Raw genomic sequence first — 18,315 nt, 5'->3', positions numbered from 1 at the left:
GGATTTCTTCTGAGAGGGATAAGGCGAACAAGAAAATCCAGTGCCTGCAAATTGTATTCTGCTCTTATTTTAAAGAATTGGATCCTGAACATCCCTCTTTTCCTTTACTTTTTATTTATAACCTTCACTTTTGACCCTGGCCACTGCTGAACTTAAAATTTAAAAACAGATTTAAAGTGTGTTCTGAAACTGTGGAAATATTTGCAGGACTGTCTGCTGCCAGGAACAACTGTCCATCGCCCTGTGCGCTCACACAGGGAGGGCCTCCTCAGGGTGCCGTTGGCCAGACAATGTCGACTGGCGACCCCCAGGGGGAGGGCCTTCTCCGTGGGGGCACCTGCCCTTTGGAATCAACTCCCCTTGGAGCTCCAGATGGCCCCGGATCTCCGTTCCTTTCGTCGCAACCTTAAAACATGGTTTTTTCAACAGGCCGACCTGGACTGATGGAAGGGAGGTTTTCTTAATTTTGTTTTTTTGTGTTTTTAATTGGACTATTTATGGGATAATTTGATTTAATACCTTTTAATGTTTGTATTTTGTGTTTTTATCATTGTTAGCCGCCCTGAGTCCTTTGGGAGATAGGGCGGCATACAAATCCCATAAATAAATAAATAAATATGGCCGCCAACACACATTTCTCATGCTTCTTCTTTCATGTTACTTACAGAATTTTGGCATGGGCCCGTGTGCTGGTTACCACTGCCATGTACAGTTGACCATCTGCCCGTTCCATATCATCAACATAGACAGCTTCACCAGTGGCATGCTTAATACCAGACTCATGCTTGATGGGACGTCCCACAGGGTCCTGAGGGGGTTGTTGAGGATCTACACCCTGTCACATGATAGAAGGTCACTGAAACTATTGAGAAATGGCATTTACAAATCCCTTTCTACTTTTTCCTGAGCAAAAGGTTACATTTCTACTTACTTTAGGGTTCCTTATCTTTGTGAACAATCAATCACATGTAAGCTAGTGAGAATGTAAGTGCATTCTCACAAAATGTTTAAAACATGGTCAGTCACAATTTTCTTTTCCTCTGGGATCTAGGGCCTAAGAAGCATTGCTGTAAATGCAGATTACAGCTGGGACTGCCCTTTGCAATATTTCCATATCCCGCTTGTTTTTAAAAAACAAAAATATTTTTAAAAATAAAACTAAGGCAGATAATTTGATAGGCATCAATGTGTATGTTGGAAGGACCACTGTCACTTTCAAGGACCTCATTGGGCACCAACATCATATATTTAATAAGCAGGCATATACATAGAATGAAGGCTATTGCTAAGCACATTGTGCTTTAGATTGTAAGCCGCCCTGAGTCTTCGGAGAAGGGCAGGATATAAATGGGATTAAAATAAAATAAATAATAAATATATTGTCTGACAATCATATAGATAACTTGGAAAATATTCCCAGCAATAGCGGAAAGTCCAGGTGTTTAGAGCAAAAGCAAAATGCCCTCACTTTTAGGAACTAGGCAGGTGATTAGCCAGGCCACAAATGCCCCTTCCCATTTTTATAGAGTCATTTCTATTAACTGATTGAGATATTTGTAGACTATTTAGAAAAAAAAATATTTTTATGTGCACATAACTCTCTTTAAAACTGACTTCACTGACCTGGTATATTTGGATGCCCTTTGGTGGTATATCATAGAATTCGCCTAATGCACTCATGTATTCCTTCGGTAAATCAGGATACTTGTCTGGAAACTGTAGGAAGTTAGGAATTCATTTAATATATTATACCAATATTTCAAAACTGATTTTGCCAGGGGGAAATCCAAAGTCAAAAGTGTACTGTCATATCCATTGTAACATTAACAATCATTTAGCATTATAAGAATCAACTTTATCTCTTCTGGCTTCACAAAGTAGTCTTTTATTTGTGGTAAAGGAGTGAGGAGTGTCTATTTATATTTTAGATTCAACAATTTAACATTAATCAAGTTTAAATTCTATACTGGAAGGAGTTTATGCAATCCTTTGCCATAAAGTATGATGTGAAATTAGTTTGTATCCCAAATTTAAATTAAAAACAATCTGCCTAAAATCAAACAATAGTGCAAAATCAGAAGAGGTTCCAAATGTATTATAGTAGAATATTATGATTTTAAATTACAGTAGTGGCATTTAAGACTCTGGAAACTACATTGGCTTAAAAAATGATGCAACTAAAAGAAACCATCAATCAAATTTTAGTTTATTCCAATCTAGTTCTATTCAATTAACTATGTTAACAGAAGATTTCCTAATAGATGACTTTTTATATATGGATGTGTTTTAGAGTAGAAAACTGGAGTCAAAGGACAGATACATATGCTTATGAAAGTCTAGGTTTATTCTCAGAAGTACAATATGGTGTTTACATGTATAGGTAAACTGATGTCAGCTTATGTGCAAGCATGATAAATAATTACTGTGAGAAAGTATAGCATCTGCTGAGACCTAAGTCTAATTCACACAGCTGTTTTTCATTAAGCTTCCTAGGATTACCATATCTCAGCTGTTCAAATTCAGACAATGACTAGATGGCAGTAGAGTTACAATTTTCTGTGTCCCCATTGTAGTCCTAAACTTTTCTGTGTAAATGTAACTGATGAAGTGAAATGCTTATTGGTTACATTTCTATTCTTAGCCACTATGGGTACCTATATCATCAAATTGCTGATACTGCTTTCCTACTTTATAGAAAATGCTGCTTTATCAAATTATTGATGCATTTTGATATTTGATAAACACTGATTATTTTGTGAAGAAGAAGCTAAATTAATTAACAGTTAATGTAGACAGGCCCATCTGATTTTAATATTACAACAAGAAAGTTTGGTGGGAAAGATGGCAGTCCAAGCACACACCTATTACTGAGCTTGCCCATAAAGGAAAACAAGTCCCGGGCCACAAACTCACACACTTCATGTTGTCAGTGATATACTCAGAGCAATTTTATCCTCCAAGGAAAAACTGTTGGGGTATACAGAAAGTTTATTATTTACCATGTTTCTTAAATTGTGTAGTACGTTCAGATAGAATCGGAAGAAGAAACTGATAAGCATAGTGCGTCTGTATTCTACTTTTCCACCAGGTGCTGAGGGAGAGAGTGTGATTTCTTCAAGAATTAACTTGCAAGCTTCATTCAGCATCTGTTCATTCCAGTTTCTGGGAGGGAAAAGTTATAAACCAAGCATGCTTAAGTGAACCAAGTACAGTAGGAAAAATTTGGATGAGCAGTGATAAACCCCCTCCAAATACAGGTAGTCCTCCTCGTAGAATGGGGCAAAACTCACTTAACAAATGTTTCACCATGCAACAAAAATTTTGGGCTCAGTTGTGATTGTAAGTTGAGTACATGCACTCTATAACATCACTGCTTACAGCATTGTTGATAGTTGTATTGGTACTATTGAATATTGCAATGACAAATTCAAAATTTACATGGTAAACTTTTTAAGAAGCCAGAGCTAATTCTGTGCTTTTATTTTGGGATAATTATTAGCATACATAAAGTTAGTAATATAGCATTGTTCTCCTATGGAAATGTCTACGTCAGTGAATGTGGAGAGTCTTCTGGAACAGATTTGGGAAATGTACAGGAAACATCAGCTATTTAGACTGGATTTGGAATTTTTATTCACCTATCATGTCCTTCCCAAGGATCTGGGATAGGCAGATTTTGTTATTTGAATTATTATTATACACAACAATGTGAAATTACAGTTTTAAACTTCATACGCATTAAATTCTTCCAAAGAACCTAGAACCTGTTTTAATGTACAGTGTAGTATATATGTGAATCCAAGGAATGTGGCTTTTTGTAATTGACAGATGGGAATTTTGTTAATGCACAGATTTTCTAAGTGCTGTCCAAGATTTTTTGGTATGATACTAAGTATGCCATTAATCAGTGGTACCACCATAGTTGGTTTATAATCTTTCCATTTTGATTTTCAGATTCTGATCTTTTCCAATTATTTGTTTTTATTCTATTAATCTATTACTATTATTATATTTATTGGCCTCCTAACTCCAGAGTTTGAAATTGGGCGGCCAATGTAATATGATATGTGTGATTCCAGACTCTGAGCAGCATGCAAACTAGAAAAATAATAAAAACAGCTAAAAACATAAAATCAGACAGACTAAAATAATTTGATAAACAACACTATCTACAAAACAAAACAAAACAAAACAAAACAAAACAAAAAACAAAACAAAACAGGGGCTTTATAAATCAAAAACCATTTGGGACCAAAGTCAGGTTTTCAAAACGTTTGTGATAAGCATAGTACTTTCCCAAATATTCAAAATCCATTTTGAAACAGAAGTAATTCAACTTTTTTTAAAAATAAAGAAGTATTTATAGTACAACTTGTGGACCAATGCATTATATAGGTAGTCCTCGTCTTACAACCACAACTGAGCCCAAGATTTCCATTGCTAAGCAAGACAGTTATGTGAGTTTGCCCCATTTTACAACCCTTTTTGCCACAGTTTTTAAGCAAATCAGTGCAGTTGTTAAGTGAATCATGCATTGTGAAACAAATCTGGCTTCTCCTCTTGACTTTGATTGTCAGAAGCCAGTTGGGAAGATTGCAAATGGCAGTCATGTGCCTCTAGGAAAGGGCAACTGTCATAAATACAAGCCAGCTGTCATGTGCCTGAATTCTGATCATATGATCTTGGGGATGCTGCAACAGTCATAAGTGTTAAAACCAACGATTAGTCTCTTTTTTCAGTGCTGCGGTAACTTTGAAAGGTCACTAAATGAATGTTGTAAGTTGAGGACTACCTGGAATCAGTGCTGTCTAACATTGCAGAAATTATTGGTTGTTCAAATTTCCTCTTCTTGGAAGCTCTTAAATCTGTCCAAAAAAAGTTGGAAGAACCCTCGGGAGAACCTTAGAGAGTTCAGAAGGAAGAAAACAAGGGGCCATCCTACCGGGGAAGGAACATTTCTTTTCATGATATTAGAATAGATGCTGCTTAACCACAATTCCATTAGCCTATGTTCTGGGGTTGCCATTTATATAAATAGTAAATAGCACCATTGACTGTATACCTTCCAATGAGCTTCTGGCAGGAATTCCTTGCACTCACAGTTGTACAATCAATACCTCCATATAAAATTGATAGGTCCTGAATGACATCTGTGCCTGACTGGAAAAGGACTTTCATTGCAGAATTTGTCACCGACAGTGCATTTCTTCTACGATCTGCCTGTCGGAAGGCTGATATAAATTCATTCTGGTAGATGGAAGAAAGAGAAATCTGACTGTTTCCTCTACGCACTGAAATGCTCTCCATTCTTTAGTTCACATGTGGAAAAAAATGCTTATTCTGAAAATAACTTCCTATGAGAGAAACAAGAGCCAAGCGATACGTGGCATTATTCATGCTTTTAAAGAAGAAAATGTCACCAAGACATTGAACCAAACTACTAATATTGCAGTCCTATGAATAATGTTACTTTAACCCACCTAATCCCCACTCCATCTCTCCAGAATTTCCCCTCCATCCAACCTTTGTTCAGTTTTAGCTTCTACTCTGAATAATGGGAGGAGCAGTTTTCTAAAATGTTTGGATCATGTATGCTAGGATAGTGGAAAGAAAAGAGAGAAAAATCTCAACCTGGGCTGGACAAAGTATACCACAACGTGTGATTAGTTCTCAAGGCTGTGCATGCTAAACTTTCCACAGGCTATAAAGATGATCAGAGATGGAGACAAATGCATGGACTTACTTCCTTTGAGAATGGAATAAAAACGGAGACAATGACTTCATTTTCCAAAAGGTCTGCTTGAGGCATTCGTTCAAGGAATTCATCATTTAGTGGAATCTCCCGTGTACCACCTGATAGAGCAAGTAACAATTTTTAGAGAAAGTGCTCTGTCAGACGGGGCTTACCTACCACACGAAAGAGAAAAATGCTCATATGCCCAAGAGAAGCATTTATGTGGGTAATGAATTATTTTATTATTTTGAATAATTCTTCACATTTATATGACTGCTTCTTTCCAGATTTGTTGGCTATGATCTCTGATTCCCACTGACACTGTACCCAGAGTTCTCTATGTTCCAATCTACTGTATATGCCTGCAGGAGTGGAGATTCTTCGGGCAAAATTTGTTTGTTTATTATTTTAACCATATGTTCTGCAATTTGGCCATTGTTCTACATTTTATCCAGTAGTGAAGAGAATATCACCTAAGTTGATGACATAAAGAGACGATTTCAAGGTTTTAAGAATAAAGTACATTTCTTAAGTGCAAGTCTTGTCTTGTCTTGTCTTGTCTTGTCTTTCCTTTCCTTTCCTTTCCTTTCCTTTCCTTTCCTTTCCTTTCCTTTCCTTTCCTTTCCTTTCCTTTCCTTTCCTTTCCTTTCCTTTCCTTTCCTTTCCTTTCCCTTTTCCTTTTTCCTTTCCTGTTTAGGAATTGCTGCTGTTTGCAGCATCCAATAAGGGCTGAGACCAATTAGGCATGCTTTAATTTATTTCTAGCATTTGAAATGTGAGAGGTCACTAGTAACACTTATAATGTTTGTAATTGTAATATTTCCTCATAATCTTGTGAGAATATACCAGCCTTCCCATATATCAGGTGCTCTCTAGTTGTGCTGGGACTAGAACTTCAGAATTCACAGCTAGTATGTTGAGTTGGCTCAATACAGATGGGGTGCACAAGGTTAGGCAGTCTAGTTCGCACACCACGTAAATATAAAATATCAGGATGCTCTGTATTTACCTTCTGATGCCACATAGAGAATAGCTTTCCCAGCTGCCAGGACAGGGTTCAAATCCCACGTGGATCCTCTGCTTACGATGTGTCCTCCTAAAGACTAAGGAGTAAGGCTTATTTGCTTCTTGTTCACATCTCTATACAGATTTGAAACAATGATCAGAAAGTAGAGGTCTTTTTTATTCATAGTGTATGCAGTTAGTGAAATAGCCCTATTTGATATTAATAACAATTTTATCCTTGTTCAATAATAAAAGTAATTTTCAAATGTTGGCAGTAAAATCTTGTACATCTGTATTCAGAAGCCAACCCACTAAATTCATTGGGATCTATTAATATATATGTCTCCTAAATTATAGCTGAAAATTACTGCAACCAACATACTGAAACATATTCAATAAAAATTACCTCAGCTCTACTGTCTAAATTATTTTTATTCATATTGTAACTTTTCCCATTACGCTTTATAACATTTTCTTGTATATAGATATTTATAGGAGAGGCTCCTGAGGGGACGTCATGAAAACTGTGATAATGGAGTTTTCACCCTTTACATATTTCCATACAGCATTGCAATGCAAATACAAAAGGGCAGGAATTGTATTGTGCTGTCACAATGCACATTTTGTCATTTGAGGTTAGGAATAATTACATTCTTGTGTCACATGAATACTGGATTGGTTTGCGTAACTTGCAATCAATGAATCACTCAAGAAGTCCTCTTTAACTCTTAAAAGAAAAGACCTGCAAAACAATTTTACCATTATAATCTCAACTGCTACATTGGGGTTCTTGGTTGGGGCCAATAGGTGGACTTGTAAATCTGTAAGCTTGATATCAGAACAACTTGTGCATTGAATATGGGGGTGGGTACTGTCCTGCTAGTGGATCTTTCTCCATAGATTGGGGAAGAAAAATATTACATAGATATTTCTCCTCTCACAATTGGCCTGACACCTTTTGACCGGTAGGCAGGAGTCCCTGCTAGAAATCAGGTAATCCTACTCTTATATTCTCTGGAGATAATGACAGGCTGTGGAATAGCTTGTAGAGACATGTAGAGCTAATGAGATGAAGTGATATGCATATTGGGATCAAAAATCATGTAGAAAACACACAGCCAGACTTCTGATCTGTTCTCCAGCCAGAGTCCTCAGTTGCTTCAAGAGGGTACAGTAAATCTTGGTCTTCTCTGTTGGGAGATCCGAGACAATGCTTAATAGGAAGTCTCTCAACTGGACAAAGCGGACTGCTGCTCCTATTAGTATGCCTGAAATCAAAGAATTTTCAAAGAACATGATTACTGGGAAGAGTAGAAACAATAACAGTAACAATAACAATGCATAATGTCCACTGAACTCAGTGATACTTAGATGATAGATAGATAGATAGATAGATAGATAGATAGATAGATAGATAGATAGACAGACAGATTTGCAATCTCAGTCATATTTATGTGCCATCATTACATTGGATGCGATGTGATATGCAGCCTTTACAACGGAATAACAAGTAAAGCCTACTCTGCTAAAGAATGTATATGAGAGAAAATGATGTTTATGTGGCATGCAACTACTCATATTGGGCCAGGCTGGGTATGCCTTGTCCACAGCAGAAGAAGACAGCGAGTTCAGCTGGGGGCTGCAGGCCAATGGAGCACATAGAATACCAGGGGCATATGGGGCTTTGTGCTACAGTGCTGAGGTAGCTGGCCATGGGTTAAAGTTTGAGGTGGTACTCCTCAGCAGTGCCAAGAATACTACAACAGAAGTAGTGGCCAGGGGATGATGGAAGCCAGATGAGACTGCAGAAGGCCCCAGGTCTTTACTTCAGACCCAGCACTACATGTGCTACCACCACCACCGAGGAGTGCCACTTTGCAAGGATGGGGGATGGGGGAGGAAAAAACAGGCAGGTGGGGTAATAGAATTGCCCCTGTGGTCATACGTGCAAGTGGGCCAAGAATTTTGATTAAGTGACTACAGGGGAATTACAACTGCTGTAACTTTGGGGACCAGGCCATTCATTCAGTACCACTATAACTTTGAATGCCCACTGAATGAACAGTCATTAAGCAAAAACCACCTGTACATTCTAAATTTAAACCTTTCTTTATTTGAAGATCATCTTCAGTTCTTTGGCAAGGAGCTTGCTGATCGTTGTAGTTTATGCACGCTAGACACTGTTTAGTGACTGCCTCAATTAACAGTGGTTCATAATTACAATGGTGATTAAAAAGTAACATAACCGATCCTCACATTTACAACCTTTGCAGGTCTGTAAAGTAAAAAAAAGCTGAAGTAAGATCATAAGGATAGTCATGGTTTCACATACTCATGGTTTCACTTACTTAATGATCAAGTTACCAGTTCCACTTATGGTCACTAAATGAGGACTACTTGTGAAAAATATATCTTGTATCATTCTCCAATCACTTTTACCCCTTATTTAAAATGGACATGTCCCACAACAGAGACGTACCGTTGTCTTTAATGCTGGTGACATGCAGTTCTGGAACCCTTACAGGATGGAGGAAAACGGGATAATAAACATCCAGAAGTTTCCTATCAAGTCCTAATAGGGAGAAAATTAGAATCAGAGGCCAGAAAGAGAAGGCAAAACCAAACCTTGGGCAGCAGAAGCAATCTATGCAAATGTTTGCTGTGCAGAGTAGCTGCCAGATGAAACTGGAATGTGTTCTGGAGACAACCAGAAGTAACATACAAACTTTTGAGAGAAAAGGAGTGAGCATATAAGTACAGTACATAATAACTCTTAAGCCATTCAGGCTGTTCTTTTGTACTGCTGAGCTTAAAAACCGGACTGCCACCATCATGTCTACTTCTATCCTCAGAGAGCTGTTTTAGACAGCTAGAGAAGGATAACTCTAAAACATTCCTTTTCCATCAGGCTGACCTGGACTGATGATAGGGATTTTTAAAATGTTTTTAAATTTTAATTCATTAATTTTAATTATTTTATTGGGGCTGTTAGTTTAATTCTTTTTGACTTTTGCATTGCTGTATTTTTATTATTGTTAGCCGCCCTGAGTCCTTCGGGAGATAGGGCGGCATATAAGTCCCATAAATAAATAAATAAATAAATAAATAAATAAATAAATAAATAAATAAATAAATAAATAAACTCAACCTACGTGGAACCTGATTAGATAGTTTGTGTTCACATTGATTTATCTTCTGGCAAAGTAAGGGAATCACATTTTTAATTATCTCCTTTGATTAAAGAAAATCGGATGTTTCAGTTGTAAAAACAATAAAAGCCATAACTTTCTCCACATGCCCATTTTCTGTATCAGGGAGTTTGGAATTGGTTTTGTAAATAAAGCATATTCAAATGACATTCCCACCTTGTTCCCCATCGTGATACAGCTCTTTCTGTTACTTCATTCTGCTGCTTGTTTAAGTCCATACCTGGTAAATTCTCTTTAAAAAGGTAGCTTGTAATGTTTTGTATCACCAGTGAAGAGCTCAGTGTGCCAGCAATTTCTGTTTTCTATTACTGCAATAGTCTATCCATACCACCCACATATATACATGTACAGGAAGGGTGGGTACCCAGGAGCTTCTTCTCAGTGAATGTATTCCATCAGATCACGTTCCCTCATGTCTGACCATGTGACATGTGGGGCTCGATCTACTTACCTACAGATGTATTTCCTATAACAAGAGGTGCTTGTAGGTAGGTAGCTTTCAGCTGGAGAAGTTCTTCTAGAGATGCTGGAGAAATCCATGTTGTCCTTTTTCCATTGAAAACCAGAGTTTTCCTCCTGTTCTCTTCAGCCATTCTCTGTGAGGAAAGGCAACACTGACGGAGACTGTACATACCCTTTGTGTTACTTAATTAGTGGTCTTTTACACAGAGCAGAATCTCCTTCAGAGCATCTACTGTTTCTGTGTCTCTTCTGCGCTTGTGACATATCCAATGAGTTGCTGCTTGATGGGCATGGATTAATGGACACAGCAGTAACTACTATATGTATAACTCAGTCTAGTAGCATTCATCCCTATCCATAGTTTTTACTGCAGGAGAGCCACATTTCTTTTGCATGAACATGGGAATCATGTGCCACAAGGTACCTGTGCAATTATTGTTACAGGACAAGTGGCACTTTGTGGGGGAGCTTCAGGTTTGCTTTTCAAAAGGGATTTAAATAATGTCTGTGCAATCCTGCACATTTGTTACTTTGCATTGATGGTTTGGTCACCATGTGAGCCCAACAACTTTTTCGTTTCTGTTTGCAATCCATGAAAACTGCAGCTTTATACTATGTTTTGTTTTAAAAGGCTGGTTGATAAAAGCCACGTATACTTCTGCAGCGGGGACAGAGATTTTAAAATAAACATTGGTCATTTTCAATGTGCAGTTGTGTGGCTGCTCAATGAAAAATGTTCCCTATACTTTTTTAAACAAAGAAGTCAGCTCTGAATGTCTTCTCTGCTAACTTTTGGCCTCCTCATAGTTAAAGGGGAAAAAAATCAGGATAAATACTGCACTGAAAATTCTACAGACTTAAAATTGCATTTAACAATTAGCCATACAATATTGGTAGATATCAACGATTGAAAAAAAACAAAAACAAAATTTGGGAACGTGGAGAAAGTAGTTGCCAAAAAAAAGATGCCATAAAAATGGAAACGAAAAGCAGTGAATTGAGGGGAGCCAATTATAATCAGGAGAATGGGCCAGAATTAGAAAAAAAATGCTGCTTTATCATACCATGGAGTTCCATCTAGAGCAGTGGTGGCAAACCTATGGCACGCGTGCCACAGGTGGCACGCAGAGCCCTCTCTGTGGGCACGCGCACTGTCGCCCCAGTCCTAGGCCTTCAACTGGGTTTTATAAAACTTTTTCGCTTTAGGCCTCCACTGCTGTGTGCAAAAAAAAAAGGTTCAATCGATTCAATTTCAACTTCTTGCGGGGAAAAAATAGATCTGGCAAAGTTGGAATTGATTGATTGAACCTTTTTAGTCCCGCCCAGTCTGCCATTACCACCGTAGCCACACCTACCCAATGGGCCACGCCCACCCAGCACCCGATGACACATAAGTGGGTTTTGGGTTGCAGTTTGGGCACTCGGTCTCTAAAAGGTTTGCCATCACTGACCTACAGCATCTCAAGTCAATAGGCTACAGTACAGGAAATCTTGTAAATGATTGCATGAACTTTACAAGCTGGAGAAAAGATTGATCTCCTACCATTAGTTCAGGAGGAAATATGTAATCCTGGGTCGGATCCCTGGGATAGAATTTTTCTGGTTTACATAGGCCTGAACACATCTAAAAGAAAATTATCCAAGATGAGCCGGCAGGATTCAGAGAATGATAATCAACAATAGACCATATTTTAGTACTCCACCATCTGGTACAAAAAACTACACTCATAAAGAGAACTCCTGCCTTTTCATGGGCTTTCTAGACTTAAAACATGCCTGTGTTTCAATTTCCAGGAATGCAAAAATAAAAAAAATACAACTATTAACAAGTGCCTCCTCTTTCTATACAGATATTAAACCTCACCTTAAGAGTGAATGCGATACCCCAAGGATCCCTCTCTGGCACAGTAAGTGTTCAGAAAGCGGTGAATAGAGATGTACTCTTGCCCTCTTTTTTTTTAACTTGGATGTCGGTTCAGTAGCAGACCTTCTTCTTCGTAATCCAGATTTCCACATGGATAACGAGCAGGGTGCCTCTATGCTGTTGCTGCTGCCGTAATTTTATAAACCCCAAATGGGGCTGAAAAGAGCGATAGTAGTAGTATTGTGGTACTTCAGAGAAAAATCACCTGGTTCTTAATTTTGATAAATGTAAAATTCTGATCTTGCTAAAGAGCCACCCAGCAATCCTGAAGAGTAGAAGGGCACAGGTTAGGGTGTGTTGCTACATTTAGGCTGGTTTTCCTCTCTAAAAGCACCTGGGAATCACATCAGTATCGCATAATGCAGTCAGCTCTTAGATCGACAATTGCTATTATGTGCTGCTTTTATACCAATGGAGGAGAATTAATCCTGTGCCATTCAAACTTTTTGAGATCAAATCACTGGCCCAGATGTTTAATGGGGCACAAGTAGAAATTTATGGGAAGAAGGATGCGCTGGGAACAGTGCAAATAATTTTTTTGAGATCTATCCTTGCTGCACCCAATGGAACAACAAATGCTGAATAATGCTGGAGACTGGAATGCCTGCAATCTAGGTAAAGGCTTGGAAGAGGAGGATAAACTACTGGCTGAAAATCTTTCCAGTTTTAATAGATAATTTTCCTTTTCCCTGGAAACAGGTCATAGGGGAGAAATTAGTATCATACAGATGTTCTGTTCTGTTCTGAATTTATTTATGATATGACCAAGCAAATATCTGCTCACTCAGAAACTAAGGGATATAGAATTTCAGGTTAAAGTTAATAGGTTGCCCCTAGATCAGGGGTAGGCAACCTCGGCTCTTTTATGACTCATGGACTTCAACTCCCAGAATTCCTGAGTCAGCATAGCTGACTCAGGAATTCTGGGAGTTGAAGTCCATGAGTCATAAAAGAGCCGAGATTGCCTACCCCTGCCCTAGATGATAGAAATTGGAAACAGTAAAAAAGAGCACTTGGGAACCAGCAAGTTATCTATACAATCTAACTTCCCCCCAGGGCGAGAACAGCATTTTTCACCATCTGCGCTGCTGCAAGGCAGATATTCCAAAATCCCATTAATTGAGCATACCTGCCCATGTGGTGACAAAAGATCAAAACCATTTCACATACATTGCTAATTGTAAACTATATGGGGATATCTGATCTGCTTAAATTCTGCACCTACTATGTAGACTTTCAGGAACACCAGACTGTTTCTTATTCTAGAGATTCCTGTGCAGTAGTCAGATTCTATTTTGCCACAATGAAAATAAAGTCTGTATTATTTATCACTTTAGATTTAACACGTCCTAGCTAACTTGTAGATGATATATATTTTAATTAAGTAATTAATACACTAGTATAATAGTATGTCACACTTTAATGTGTTATTTTATCTTTGTTATGCTAGTAATTAATCTAGTGCAGTTTAGTGTTGTTTTTACATTTGCTGGTCATTGACCAAATACATTATTATTATTAGTTGGAAATGAGGCTCTGATGGAAGTAGCTTATTATCTAAGGTCACAGGGGATGGTGGCCATCTAGACAAGGCCAGTGAGAGGTCCTTCTGTGTTCCTCTGATCAGTATTGTTAGATAACAAAAAAACATGGTGATAGAATCCTGTACCAGTAATGTTAGAGTTCTTTAATTTTGAGTAGAAAATGTTCTCTGGTAACTTTTCTAAAAGGTAAAGGTAAAGGTTCCCCCGCACATGTGTGCTAGTCGTTTCCGACTCTAGGGGCCGGTGCTCATCTCCGTTTCAAAGTCGAAGAGCCAGCGCTTGTCCGAGGACATCTCCATGGTCATGTGGCCAGCATGACTAGACGCCAAAGGTGCACGGAACGCTGTTACCTTCCCACCATAGTGGTCCCTATTTTTCTACTTGCATTTTTACGTGCTTTCGAACTGCTAGGTTGGCAGAAGCTGGGATGAGTAACAGGCACTCAACTCTGTTACGTGGCACTCGGGATTTGACCCGCCAAACTGCCAACCTTCTGATCGACAAGCTCAGCGTCCTAACCCACTGAGCCACCATGTCCCTCTAACTTTTCCTTTTCTAAAGGAACTGAGAAAACAACAACAGTTTTCTCCTTAATCTTTTGTACATTAGTCCTTTTAAAAAACAAGAAAAGGCTAACATTGTTCACACACTAGAATTCTGCTGGCTATGCTCGATTTTCCTGTTCCGATCAAGTATCATAATCAAGAAACACCTGGATATTTATTCAGGTTTTAGGCAAAGATCTTCCTCTGCTGTATTATTGAAAGGTGTGGTGAACATTTTTAATTTCTGTGGAAAAACCCCCCAGGTCAGTTTAATTTAAACATTGTTACATTTGAGTCCTGTCAAAGAGTTAATCAACAAGTTATATATATCACAATACCATCTTTGTCAGAACTTGTCTCAGCACAAAACAGCTTTGGAAGGCAAAATGTTTAGACAATCCGTGGAAATCAATTCATTAAACTACTGTATTACAAAACCCCTACATCATGCATCTCTTCCAGTTGATAAGTTTTCACTTGATTAGTAAAGCAAGCTAGTCTCCTCTTCCCTAAGAATTTTGTTATTAATATTATTAGATTTCATCTAAAATGAAATTATATTACTTCTAAATTTAGCTAGAAAATTGCTATTCCAAATTTTGACATAGCAATGCATGAATATGGAAGTATATCAATTCTTGATTCTAAGACTGCAATCTTATGTCTTTTTATGGGAAAATAAACTTCACTGAACACTTCTGATTCAACAGGGAAAAGATTCAGATACTGCTGGATCAAAGATTTGGCAATTTCCAATCATTTTTCATGTTAACCATTGGTAAGGCTATGAGATCTAGCTTACAAACATCCAGATAACCAATAAATGTCAGTAAGTAAAAATAATAATAATAATTTGTGGACATTTGGATGCTGTCCCTTATTTATGTCAGATATTGGGATGCAAGTACAAAGAGCTGTGATCATGCTAGTTCAAAGATCAGCAGGGCAAAATCTAACAAGGTTAGTAAACGTCAAAACCTGAAAAGGGAAGGATATATTTTCCACTCCAAATAATGTAAATACTTTCATACACTGTGCACCTTATACATATTTAGAAGCCAATTCAAAATCTAGTGTAATAATTAACAATTTTTTATGTTGTCCATTAATTAAGTAGGCTATAATTTATGTAGTGGTTTTTGCCACACATACATTACAAGCCATTTCCAAAGTAGACGGTATCAGATGAAAGAGATCTTTTCATAAAATTGGGAATCTAGATGTTCCTATAAGATTGATATATATCACCCAAAATAAAACCTTTGGGACTTGCATCATGAGTTAATTTATGAAAGTCATAAAAGCTATATAGCATACCTTTCCTCTTCTTAATGATGGATCTTCTGCATAATTCTCTTTCTCGTCACTCTTCTCTTTTTCCATGCAACATTTTCCACTCCCTGCCAATGGGCAGCATTCCTAAGCAAAGAATTCATTCCATGATATTCAGGAATATTATGATAATACTGGAAAGAAAGCTAGAGGGGATTACTTATTATTGTTTTGAATAATTTTATTGCTGTATATTTATTTGTGCTCTTTACAAAATAATCACTTCTCCCATCCACTTCTCCCATCCACAATAAAACAACATTTTCTTCCATTAATGGGCACTTTCAGCAAAATGAATTCATTGATCATTCATAGTTTTCTTACCGAAGAAAAAGCACTAAAGCTGTCCACTATGGGTCTGTATCCAGTGCAACGGCACAAATTACCTGGAAGAAATGATCATACAGAGTAAATTTATTTCAGTAATCAGTATGCATTTTGTATCACCCTTTTAATGCACGTGCATCATCGTCTTAAAAATGCGAGTCTCGGGTATAATCATGACAAAACTGGAAATGTATTTGCTTCCTGAACAGCTCATATACATACATACATACATACATATACATATACATATACAAAGATCCATATATATATATATATATATATATATATATATATATATATATATATATATATATATATATATATATATATATATATATATATATATATATATATATATATATATATATATATATATATATATATATATATATATATATATATATATATATATATATATATATATATATATATATATTTGTTTTCGTACTAACATTACATCTCAAACTCAGCAACATTATTCACCCAATACTATGGGACAAAGTGAAACAACTGGCGGTTTGGAGAGCAGAAACAGAGACCATCTATAAAAACAACAGACATTCAAAGAAACTCAAACAATTAGAGAACTACAACAACCAAACAACCACACCACAACAACATCTAAAACAAGTAGTGCATAACATCTCCCACAGAAGACTAACAACAGCAGAAACAAACGTCCTAGCAAAAGGTTTCAACTTCGCTGTTGCACCAAAGAAAATTCCCACAGAAACCATCATATGTGGAGTGGAAACCAGCTTAACTAAACTCAATACAGACGAAGCAGACCAAGTCAGACATGAAGTCACCCACATCCTATGCACAAGCAAACCACCCAAAAGCAACCTAACAAAAGAAGAACAAGCAGCATTGCAAAACCTAAGAAAAGACAACAGCATAATCATACTACCAGCAGATAAAGGCAATGCTACAGTGGTAATGGACACATCAGACTATGAAGAGAAACTGTCCAACTTACTCAAAGAAACTACATACAAACCTATATATACAGATCCCACAACCTATCTAGAAAAGACCACCAAGAAAAAGATAAAATCAACTTCTATAAGCCAAGAAATCCAACAAACAATCATTCCTAGGGAGAAGTCATCCAGATGCCCAAAACTATATGGCCTCCCCAAAATACACAAAGATGGAATCCCACTAAGACCCATAGTAAGTTCTATAGGCTCACCACTACAAAACTTAGCTAAATACCTAGCAAAACAATTACAACCTCTAGCAGAAATGGCAGCTTCATATGTCCAAAACTCATACCACTTTATAGAATTAGTGAAAAATCTACAGATAGACCAAAAAGACTTGCTAGTCAGCTTCGATGTGGTATCACTATTCACCCAGGTGCCAGTCCAAGAAGCTCTATCAACAATAAGAAGCAAATACCAACCACCAAACCATATTATAGAACTAGCAGAACACTGCTTATCAAACACATACTTCATACACAGAGGCCAGAGATACAAACAAATAGAAGGCGCACCAATGGGATCCCCTCTATCACCAGTTATCGCCAACCTTTTCATGGAAGAATTTGAAACTAACGCTCTAGAAAAGACTACAAACAAACCAAAACTGTGGCTCAGATATGTGGATGACACCTTCGTGATCTGGCCCCACGGAAGAAAGGAGCTAGAAAACTTCCTAACACACCTGAATAGCCTACATCCCAAAATAAAATTCACCATGGAGATTGAAACAAACAACCAGTTACCTTTCCTGGATGTACTTATATACAAAAAACAAAACGGAACCCTAGGACACACAGTCTACCGAAAGAAAACACACACCAACCGTTACCTCAATGCGCAATCACATCATCACCCAGCACAAATAAATTCAGTAGCCAAAACACTAATAACAAGAACCAGACGCCTTGCAGATGAAACACATATACAAACAGAACTACACACCCTGACAGACATATTGACAGCAAACAAGTTCCAAAAAAACAAAATCACCAATATAATTCAGCAGCGGACTCCGAAACAGAAAAACATCCAAGAAGAAGAACAGAACAATGGACGAGCCATCTTGCCCTACATAAAAGGAACAACCGACAAAATCAGTAAAGTACTACGCAAACATAACATCAAAACCGCATTTAACACTGACAGAAAGATATCAACCATCCTGAGAAATCCCAAAGACAAAATAGAACTGGAAAACCAGGGCATATACCAAATCCCATGCGCCTCCTGTCCAGCAACATACA

At 37.5% G+C, this 18,315-nt stretch overlaps 1 protein-coding gene across 1 annotated transcript in view; it reads right to left on the bottom strand.

Moving 5' to 3' along the window:
- Positions 1-18,315, bottom strand: part of AOX1 (aldehyde oxidase 1) — an 83,383-nt gene that overhangs the window by 55,732 nt on the left and 9,336 nt on the right. The window contains exons 6-17 of the mRNA XM_081336845.1: positions 16,080-16,141; positions 15,741-15,842; positions 11,954-12,034; positions 10,400-10,544; positions 9,219-9,311; positions 7,856-8,007; positions 6,744-6,837; positions 5,744-5,853; positions 5,063-5,247; positions 3,000-3,162; positions 1,624-1,716; positions 666-835 (exon numbers count right to left, since the gene is read on the bottom strand). Of these exons, the coding sequence (XP_081192971.1) occupies positions 666-835; positions 1,624-1,716; positions 3,000-3,162; positions 5,063-5,247; positions 5,744-5,853; positions 6,744-6,837; positions 7,856-8,007; positions 9,219-9,311; positions 10,400-10,544; positions 11,954-12,034; positions 15,741-15,842; positions 16,080-16,141 (1,450 nt within the window). The remainder of the gene's footprint in view (positions 1-665; positions 836-1,623; positions 1,717-2,999; positions 3,163-5,062; positions 5,248-5,743; positions 5,854-6,743; positions 6,838-7,855; positions 8,008-9,218; positions 9,312-10,399; positions 10,545-11,953; positions 12,035-15,740; positions 15,843-16,079; positions 16,142-18,315) is intronic.

This window comes from Vipera berus (genome assembly GCF_964194415.1).
Source record: "Vipera berus genome assembly, chromosome: 1".
Taxonomy (NCBI): Eukaryota; Metazoa; Chordata; class Lepidosauria; order Squamata; family Viperidae; genus Vipera; species Vipera berus.
The sequence above is the reverse complement of the archived record's forward strand: the minus strand, read 5'-3'. Positions and strand labels throughout refer to the sequence as shown.